The 10520-nt window shown below is 44.6% G+C and overlaps 1 protein-coding gene across 1 annotated transcript; it reads left to right on the top strand.

Annotated features, from left to right (window-relative positions):
• The first annotated feature begins 485 nt into the window (after positions 1-485).
• Positions 486-1940, top strand: CH25H (cholesterol 25-hydroxylase). The gene has a single exon (XM_053310447.1). It carries the CDS (start codon positions 602-604, stop codon positions 1442-1444), a length of 843 nt encoding a protein of 280 aa, XP_053166422.1. The 5' UTR covers positions 486-601; the 3' UTR covers positions 1445-1940.
• The last annotated feature ends 8580 nt before the right edge of the window (positions 1941-10520 follow it).

Here is a 10520-nt window from a genome sequence, read left to right as displayed (position 1 = left end):
ATGACCATAGGAGGATTTCTATCATTTCAATTGACTGGAGGCTGTGGACATGGTCTTCTTCCCATAGCATTGGCTTAGGTTAAAATTCCTGCAAGGGTTTTATTCCTTCCTATTCCTTCCACAAACTAGTTCAAATGTCTTATATCTGACTGTCAAATCTATGATTTGTAATAAGCAATACAATCAATGACAAATCACGAATTGGCTTCACAGCCTATACCTCTTGTGCTTCATGGCCATGCGACCACAGTTTACATTTTCCCTTTCTTTTCGTCTGCACACATGTGTACGTATCTCTTTGCCAACTCCATGCATCCGATGAAGACAACTGTAGACCATGAAAGCTTCCGCTGCAACGCTTTAAGCTGGTGCCACGGTCTCTTGGTGCTTTTTGCAGCACACAGCTGCTCCCCACCCTGGAAACCGGAATCGTGCTTAACTGGAGCTAGGAACGAGGAAACGTTTCTGAAAGGAAGTTTCTTGTAAAGGAAATGAAAACGTGCCAGTTTACAGGCTGATGTCATCAAGGGGGTGGATAAAAGACAGGCTTGAAAAAGGAGCAGCATGAGCTGTTGCCGCAGAGACCGCCGCTGAAATCAGCATGAACTGCAGCGTACAGCACAGCTATGATGAGCTGCACGACAGGCAAAGCATACTGGCTTTGCAGCCTTTCTGGGACTTGATCCGAACACAGGAGCACTGGATCAAGTCACCATTCTTTCCAGCGCTCTTCAGCTTTATCGTTTACACAGCTTTTTGCCTGCCTTTTATTGTACTGGACTTCTTGAGCATCCGAGTCCCAGCGCTGAGAAAATACAAAATCCAGCCTCAGAATTCCCCCACCCTGGGAATGCTGGCACTTTGCATCACTCAGAGCATTTACCAGCACCTTGTCTGCATCCTCCCTGTGACTGTGGCTCACTGGTACTGGAGACCTGTGAGCTTGCCCAGGATGGCTCCTGAGTTGCCAAGGCTCCTGCTGGATATCACTGTTTGCTTGCTGCTCTTCGACTTCTTCTACTTCCTGTGGCACTTGCTCCATCACAGAGTGCCTTGGCTCTACAAGACCTTCCACAAGGTCCACCACAAGCACACCTCCACCTTTGCTCTCACCACTCAGTATTCAAGCGTTTGGGAGCTGCTGTGGCTTGGATTGTTTGCAGCCATGTGTCCGATGCTGCTGCAGTGTCACCCTTTGACAGAAATGACTTTCTTCATTGCCAACATCTGGCTCTCAGTGGAGGATCATTCCGGCTATGATCTGCCATGGTCGACCCACAGACTGGTCCCTTTTGGTCTTTATGGAGGAGCCCCACACCATGATCTCCACCACTTGAAGTTCAAATTCAACTATGCACCTTACTTCACGCACTGGGACAGAGTGTTTGGAACATTGAACCATGCTCTTGAGGAAAGCTCTGTGCCGGCGAAACGAAAGGACTAGTTTCTGATGGTCTTCCCACCCAGTTTACTTTGGTGTGAATAACCTGAAGAGATGCACACTGCACATGTTTCTATTTATGTATAGTTATTTGGGAAAGTATGTCTGAAATATCCACCACCTATGATTGTTTAGTAGAAACAATGGTTATGGTGCAAGCCATCACATAGGCTGGAATAGAGCCTATTTTCTTTAGGCTATCCATGCTTTTATAAAGCTATTGTGTATATGCCATGTATCTAAGAGAGTTTTTGCTTACTGAAAAAACAAAGCTGATTTCTGGTGAGAGTGGAAATAATGCCTATAATGATTCCTGTGGAATTTATCGTGCCTTGGCACTGGAGAGAGAAAAACAAAACAAAGACACAGTTCTGAAAACCTTCCTGGGGGGTGATAATAGCCCCCATAGAAATGAAACTCTGTTATATTTTGTTCAGTGATATTTAAATTATTTATTCTATTCTTGCATATGCAATAAATTTTATATTATATTGTCCCACTTCTGTGTCTATTTTCTATGTGACTCTTGAAAACCCTGGGAAGGATTTTTCTGTGCAACCAATAGATTGCTGTTGACAGAGTGACTATATTACTTCAGACTGCAAATGCAGGGTTGCCGCTGCTTTTTAATTGTAAGGAACTCCCTACAAATCAAGAATTAGTACACTGTTCTAGAATAGCTTGATGTGCTAGTTTGCTTCTTGCAGGGGACTTTCTTTCTATTCTGGAGGACATTCAAACATGTGGTTACCCCATGGGGGGGTGTCTAAACTGGAGGCTGGAGTCCATCCTCTCATTGACCCTGCTGCACACTGTTGTGCTGCCTGGCTGTCACTGTGCACCAAAGTCCCAGCCAGCCTGTTTGCACACTGTGCGTGTTCAGAATTTTGAAGTCACTCTTGGCGAGGGTGAAGGCTTATCCCACCAAGACCCAGTGGGATCCTCCACAACCTCCTTGCTTCCATTAATCTGAGTACCTCTGAGATACCTAATCACCCTGGTGAATTTCTTTCCTTGTAGTAGGTGGTGTTTTGGCAAAACTATAGTAGCATACAGAGAGAGATTTAGTACTACTAATGTAACAAAGTACTCTTTATTAAAGGGATAGTTAAGTTGTATTTAAATTGGTGATTCAAGATTATATAGTTAAAATAGATAATCTTAAGGATTTGTCTAATTAGGCTGAGCTTAGTCCTAACCCCTACCAAAACCCTGGTCCAGATTGCCTTTCTCCATCCCAATAACACTCACTGAGGCACTTTGGCAATAGCATTCTCAAAATAAGAGAGACCTTTCCCCTTCACTGGCCTTTGATGATGATGATGATGATGATGACATTTATATCCCACTCTTCCTCCAAGGAGCCCAGAGCAGTGTACTACATACTTAAGTTTCTCTTTCACAACAACCCTGTGAAGTAGGCTAGGCTGAGAGAGAAGTGACTGGCCCAGAGTCACCCAGCTAGTATTATGGCTGAATGGGGATTTGAACTCAGGTCTCCCTGGTCCTAGTCCAGCACTCTAACCACTACACCACGCTGGCTCTCTGATGGTTGTTGAGGCAGGTAGCTTCATGATGTTGGTCCCTGAGACAGTGGTGCAGCTCGGTAATTTCAAACTCTGGACCTAATGGCTTTATGCCTGCCCACCCAGCCCACCAACAGAAATGTGCATGACTTCAGTTTTGAAGCATGCAATGAACATCTTTCCCCCTCCACACACACACACACAATAGGCTCACCTGCTGATGTATTCCTAAACTGAGCTCAAAGTTTTGCTTGCATCATGTTCCCAGGGAGACACCAGCAACCACCACTGGAAGGATGCTATGCTGGGGTTAGGTAGAGACAGTTGCTCTCTCTCTGCTAAATACAAGAGTCACCATTTTAAAAGGTGACTCTTTGCTCAGTTAGCTGGGTTAGAAGTTAGAGCTGATCCTGCCTGCCACAGAAGTCTTAGACAGATGTATTGCAAGCCATCTTTCAAAGCACAGCTTTCCTGATCTCTCTTTGGTATAGATGTATTGAAAATTATGCTAATATCCACCAGCTTTCTGTATGTCCACTAAGTTACATCTAAATGTGCCCAGTACCCATCAGAAGGTATGATACACTAATGATGAGTTGGCCTTTACTGTTACATCAGGGGTGTAACTACAATAGGGCAAAGGGAGACAGTTGTTTGGGGGCCCACTGCCTTGGGGGCCCCCCAGAGGCAAGTCACATGACTGACCCCCCAGCCATGCACCTGCCCGGGGGCTTCCTTCAGTTGTATTCATCCTCCGAAATTGATGTGAGTGTTAAGACCTGGAGCTACCAGAACAGCATGTCATTCTCTAGTACCATGAAATGACTTGCATCGTCCACAATTTACAAAACCTCTTTAAAAATAATTTAGGATGATGTTCTATTGTGGCACATAGGTCATATATATATATCTCACACTATGCTTTTTGTTACCACTATTCAGCCTCATTTAAGATTTCTTTACTTCATGAGCTGAGCTTCAGTGAGGGGGGCCCCATTTTAAAATCTTGTCTCTGGGCCCACTCCAACCTTGCTACACCTCTGTGTTACATATTTGCCCTAAATCAATCTCCTACCTTCCTCCCCAGTTAGTGGGATTTCAGGGCAGTACAGCCAAATCCTTAGTTCCTTTGAGTAGAGAAAACACTTTCTTTGGACACTCCCCCTTTCTAACAAGTCATAGATGCCTTGGTTTTTAAAGGGGCCTTGGTAAAAAATAGAGACGTCATACTTTGCTCAAGAGTCTGTAATTAATACGCACTGGATCTTGTGATACAAATGTGCTTTGAATTTCTGTCTTCCGCAAAAATATAAACTATGCCAATCAATGCATTCTTCAACAGAACAATGTTGAAACATTATCTCGTGAATGGTTTAGTACCACAGCAAGGGCTGTGTGTTTTCTGAAGGGGCATGCAGTTGAAGGAGACCGTGGCCAAGATTTCATTGTCTGATTCCTCCTGGTGCTTTCCAGTCTTTCCCAATCACTTGCCCATAAGGACCCCAGCCTGCTGATTTGCAAATACCTCCCCTTTTGACTGGAACAAGTTGAGCTTCCAAGTGAGAAAGAAGCCTCTCACCACCAACCCAATCCAGACATAGTGAAATGGCAAACCACTGGGAAACAGCTGCACCAAAGTAGAACCCCTTCACTCAGCAGTCTCTCTTCACAGCTGTGCCCTGTTCATTGATCCTAGAGGTCTGACATCCCATGCACACTTACCTGGGTATAAGACCCACAGAACACAGGGGGATTTACTTCAGAGTAAACATGCAGAGGGTTATGCACACCACATGCCAGCACCCACAACATCTCAGCAGCTGCTGCTTTAAGCACCCAGTCCCTGGCAACCCCACCCCCACCCCGCCAAACATGCTATATACATAGACACACACATGCACAGCCAATGGGGCTAATCTAACAAACAGCAGCTGCTCAACTTTGGCTCTCCGGCAGATATCAGCCTACAACTCCCATAATCTATTAGCCACTGTGGCTCAGGATTATAGGAGCTGTAGTCCAAAAGCAGCTGGGGGACACAATGCTCATTGGGTCTCAGAGAGGATTATTATTACAAAGAAAACAAAAGTCACCCAAAGCAGATGGTGTCGGCAGCTCAGCGTGTGAGAAAGATGCATGGGGAAGAGAATATGGATCCTGAATGTACAGAAGCCTGGGAGGGGGTGTGGCCACAGTGAGTGTAAGAAGAGGCACTAGGGTCACATACCACAGGTAGCTTTCTTTTACTGTATCCCCCCCTCCCCACACACACACTATGGACAGGCGGGAGCTAAAATCCCTGCCCGAAAGCCCATCTTTAACAGGACCACTGCCTCAAGATTTTTGCTGCAGCTGTCCAGCTGATGTCCTGGGTCTTTGTCTGGTCTGCTCTTCTCCACTTCATAGCTGGCTGGCTAGCCACTTGACTGCCAGGCTCCCTGAAGATGGGGCATCTTTGCTGGTCAGCTCTTCCTTGGCTGCTAGGTTTCCTGAAGGTACAGTGGCTAAATTCCTTAGGCGAGGGGCTCAGGCCAGACACTTGGCTCCTTTGAAGACACATTGGGAAGAACCAACCCATCTGCTCCCTCTCAATCTTTTTAGTGACCAGCATATAGTGACCAGGAACCAGTGTGGTGTAGTGGTTAGAGTGCTAGACTAGGACCAGGGAGACCCGAGTTCAAATCCCCATTCAGCCATGATATTTCCTGGGTGACTCTGGGCTAGTCACTTCTCTCTCAGCCTAACCTACTTCACAGGGTTGTTGAGAAGAGAAACATAAGTGTGTAGTACAACACTCTGGGCTCCTTGGAGGAAGAGAGGGATATGAAAATGTAAAAAATAAAAATAAAATAAAATAGGGATATGAAAATGTAAGAGGGATATGAAAATGTAAAAAATAAAAATAAAAAATAATTAAAAAAATAATGTTTATTTCTTAATTAGCTGCTTCAGCCTCCGACACAGCTGCTTGGCAGCAGATTCCATAGGCTGAAGGCAGGGCACCATTTTGCTGCCTTTAACTAACATTTTATGGTGGTCCTATTAAAAATGTGAGATTATTAAAATCTTATTAAATATATGGAAGTGCTTCAATCCAAAACAGAGGTGAGTGAGGTGGGGGCATGGTATCATTCTGACCCTTTGTTTCAGATGCAAACATATTTGGGGCCAGAATTGTGGGTAGGTATCTGCATGCAACCTACAGATGTACCACATATACCAGTTTCACAATGTATTCATAAGTGTCTAGCAAGCAGCATTTGTGGAGTGTCCTGTGTGTAGATATGCAGCCAAATTCATGTGTGTGCAAGTGCCACATGACAAAGTGCACAGAGATTGCAACTCGTCATTTCTGTACTGATGTGCTGTAATCTTGCAGTGTCTGAAACACACACACCCAATCCTGCTTCTCATCTTCATATACTGTACTCTGTATATGAACAAGAAACATCTGTAACAAAGGGACCGTAACCGAAAAATCTGGTGCAAAAGGTTCTTCCACAGTGATTGGCAGAAATTGAACTGAATATTCCTTCTAGACTATTTCTTAGTTTAATTCAAAAGAGTATTATTTCTGATTTAATCATTGCTGCTATAAAGCCAGGTTTTAGAACTTTTTAGAGTGTTGAAGCCCTGTTTAACTGTTTTCCTGATCTATAAGAAGATCAGTGTCCCAGTTTGCAGCATTTCATCTGGACACTCTGAATTACTACCCCTCCCCCCAAATAACGTGCTGGCCAAGAAGTAACCCACTCTGCCATATTTAGTGCCACTCAAATAATTCTCTCTCAGCCTAGCCTACTTCACAGGGTTGTTGTGAAGAGAAACTTAAGTTTGTAGTACACCACTCTGGGCTCCTTGGAGGAAGAGCGGGATATAAAATGTAAAAATAAAATTAATAAATTAAAAAAAATGTATTGTGTCTTCTCTCATGCTCTCTTCCCCCAGGCTACCTTCTTCTATCTGCACTGCTTTCCTCATCTTCCTCCTCCAGTCTGAAACCCCAACCAACCCTACCTGTTAGACTGTTGATGCTCTTATTTATATTCCAACCCCTGGCATGTTTGGGTATGCCCAGCCAGTCCTAGCCCAGCTGTCACCTTTTCCAACTGATGGGCCAAAGCCTTCACCTGGAGCTTTTATGCACAGCAGGTTTTACCATGGGTTTACAGGGAGGCTTTACTGAGGACCCGAAGTTGTCCTGAAAAACCACCACAAATAGTGGATTTTTTTTTACCCCGGATATAAATCAGGCTACACTCTGACATGCAGTGAAAAACCCGAATTGTGTGTGAACTGCTCCCCGGTAACTTGCAGGGATTTCACACACCCTCCATTCCAGAGGAGTTGTGAGTTAAAGCGCTTCAAAAACCCCATGTGAGAAGCTTCCTGCAGAGTTCCTTCTGCTTTAATTTGATTGGAGAATACCTTTACCTGTGGGACCTTTCTTACTGGACAGTCTTTGGATGCCACCAAAACTGTCAAAACTACCATCTGTAAAAGACAAATGTAGAAGCAGCCAGCCAAGTAAACAGTACAGCTCTCCCTATGCACATAGAAGTTGTCTCTTATTGTAACCAAACATCAACATTTCTACAGTATATATCAATCTAATATATAGATGACGTCTTTACAGCAAGTTTGCTGGGTGGGTAGGCGGGCAAGAGCTGCTTGTGCTTATCTTCATCGTGTGCACCATGCTGCACACACTGGTATGGTAAGGGTTGTTTTTTACTCCTTTTAAAAGAAAGGCAAGGGGTTTATTTTCCCCTCTTCAAAGAAATATAAAATGGAGGGGGTGGAGCTATACTTGGGCAGACGTGTTTAAGGAACCTGGCTGCCCAGCTCCTGGGAGCTGCCCAATTGGTGTGCCTCCACCCCCCCGCCCCCGAGGCCCAGAAGGCCCTCTGGAGTGCATTCCCAGCCATCAGGTGGGAATGCTGGATGCACTTATTTCCCTTTCTTTCCCTTGCTGGATGGAGAGAAAGGGAAATAAATGCACCCAGTCAGCAAATGCTGGCTGGGAATGAGCTCTGGAGTGCTTTCGCAGCACCTCCAGGGCATTAGCCATGCCCCTTGCATGTGACATCACACACAAGGGGGCGTGGCCTGGGCTCCAGAGTTCCGGTGCAAGCCCTCCAGGGCTCATTCCCAGCCAATGTTTGCTGGCTGAGTGCATTTATTTCCCCTTTTCTCTCTCCAGCAAGGGTGTGTGTGTGTGTGTGGGGGGGGAGAAATAAATGTGCCCAGCCAGTCAACATTGGCTAGGAATGAGCCCTGGAGGGCTTGCACAGGAACTCTGGAGCCCAGGCCACGCCCCCTTGTGTGTGATGTCACGTGCAACAAGTGTCACTGGCTCATGTACAGTGCACACATGATGAGGCTGCTGAGGATGGGAAAGAATGTTGGCCCTCTTCCCCCTGGCTCCACCATTGGCGAGAGAGGTTACAGGGGTGAGAGTGGGTGGGCTGCTGTAAAATCCTGCAGATGGTCAGTCCATAAACCTCCTCCTCCTGCTGCTGACTGTGTGTAGTGTCAGGGTAGTGTCAGCCTGAGTTTTTTATTTGAAGTCAAAAAGTCATTTTATCCAGTCTTGTGGGATAGTGGGGTTTTTTTTGTTTTTTGTTTTCCTTATGGCGAGCTTTTTCTTGTGGTTTGAGTGTGTGTGTTGACACATGTGTGAGTGACAGAGAGAGGAGGAGGTAATCTTTTAGCTATGAGTTTCAGTACTGGGGCCAAGGAAGCCTGTGTTTTGTCAAAGGCCTAAATAGACATGATTCTTGCCTTGGGTGTGAGGGAGCCTGGTCATATATCAGACAAGTGCTTGTGAGTGTGGAGATATAAATTGGTCTGGTTTCAAAAATTGTTTTCTTGTGCTCATCGTGTGTGTGTGTGTGTGTGTGTGTGTGAGAGAGAGAGAGAGAGAGAGAGAGAGAAATGTATTGGAATTTTTTTTTTCTGCTTTAAAATGGATTTAAAATGTTTTTCAAGTAGGATCTAATGTTGGATTCCCCCCCCCCGCTGTTTCTAAATTGTTTTTTAAAATGTTTCTTCTTCTTCTTCTTCTTCTTTTTTTTTGTACTTCTGAAATGGTGAAAAATCTGAATTAGTGTTTTTTTTAAACCACTACTTGGTTCTGATAATGCCTTCTTTAGTTCTATGCATAGACTTAAGAGAGTAGTAAATCTAATCACTGTAACTAGGTCTTTGGGGAACATTTTAAAAGTTGATGTTTGAATTTCTGGTCTAAACTTCTTAGATGTACAGTTGTAGAGATACAGGCAGGTCACCCTGATGTATGACTCACAGGATGCATCTTTTCTGAAATGTACAGGAAATTAAATGATGTAGTTACTGCAGCAAGTTAAATGAACAGTAAGGAAGCCATTGCTTTTCTATGTGTGGTATAATTAATCTTTTCCAAATATCAGGTGGCAGAATTTTGGATTATGAAGTCTCCATGTTAAAAATGCAGTGTGGTGTGATGGTCAAGAGTGCTGGACTTAGCCTAGGGAGACCTGAATTCAAATCACTGCCCAGTCATTAAGTTCGCTGGGTGACCTTAGCCTGTCACGAACTCTCAGCATAACCTACCCCAAGACAATTACTGTGAGATAAAGGGGAAGGAGCCATGTGTGCATGATCCTGAGGTCCTTAGAGGAAGGGTGGAATAAAAATACAGTTGGCTGAAGCCCCCGATGTTTTTAGGAGCTAACCATGACCCTTTTCTCACCACTGCCTAACTTGTGGCATGGTTTGAAAGCACCTGCCTGCACTCTGCCTTTGGATCAATTGGACTGCCTGAGAGGTTTCAAAAATCCAAGAAGCAATTCAGACGAGGAGCTTGTCAGAAGCATCTGGCTTTGATCACTGCTGTACCAAATGTTGAGATGCTCCTGGCAATCTCCAAAGCCGAAGACAAGAGAATAAGTACCAGTAGAAGTTGCCCTTATGTATAATCCTTGACAGAAAAAGAATACTTCCTCAGGTATTGACTGGTGGGAAACAAAAAACAGAGCTCGCTCTATCTATTTAACGAACATATTTTTATACCACCCAAAACATGAGTCTCTGGGTGGTTAATTGAAAATAACTGAAAATTTCCATCCCAATATTCTGTACAGTTCTATGGAAATGTGGGTGGTCCACATGAGGGAACAATATGGGAGGCAAATGGATCATAAACTTATCTGGGACATATGTACAACTCTGCGTGTTTTCTTTATCTTTGGAAAAGCAGCTTGTTCATAATCTTTGATTTGATTTGGTATCTCTGTGGTGCCATTTCCCATTGTCTCACAGTCTGTGATCTGCATACATACTACAGCCCCACGGGATGGCACTGTGGTGGAAATAGCTCCCTCATGGTTGTGGGTGTGTGAAGAAGCTCGATGACTAAAGCAGCACCCACTACTCCAGCACAGAGCAAGCCAAGGCACACAGCTGTGATAAAAAGCTGTATGTGGGAGCTCCTTTCTTATGGAGGAAGGGCTGTCAGGTAGAAGTCTGAAAATAGGGCAAACCACAAGTCTGTGGGATTTCCCATTCAACAA

Source organism: Hemicordylus capensis, chromosome 3 (assembly GCF_027244095.1).
Source record: "Hemicordylus capensis ecotype Gifberg chromosome 3, rHemCap1.1.pri, whole genome shotgun sequence".
Taxonomy (NCBI): Eukaryota; Metazoa; Chordata; class Lepidosauria; order Squamata; family Cordylidae; genus Hemicordylus; species Hemicordylus capensis.
This window is presented reverse-complemented; position numbering and strand designations above follow the sequence as displayed.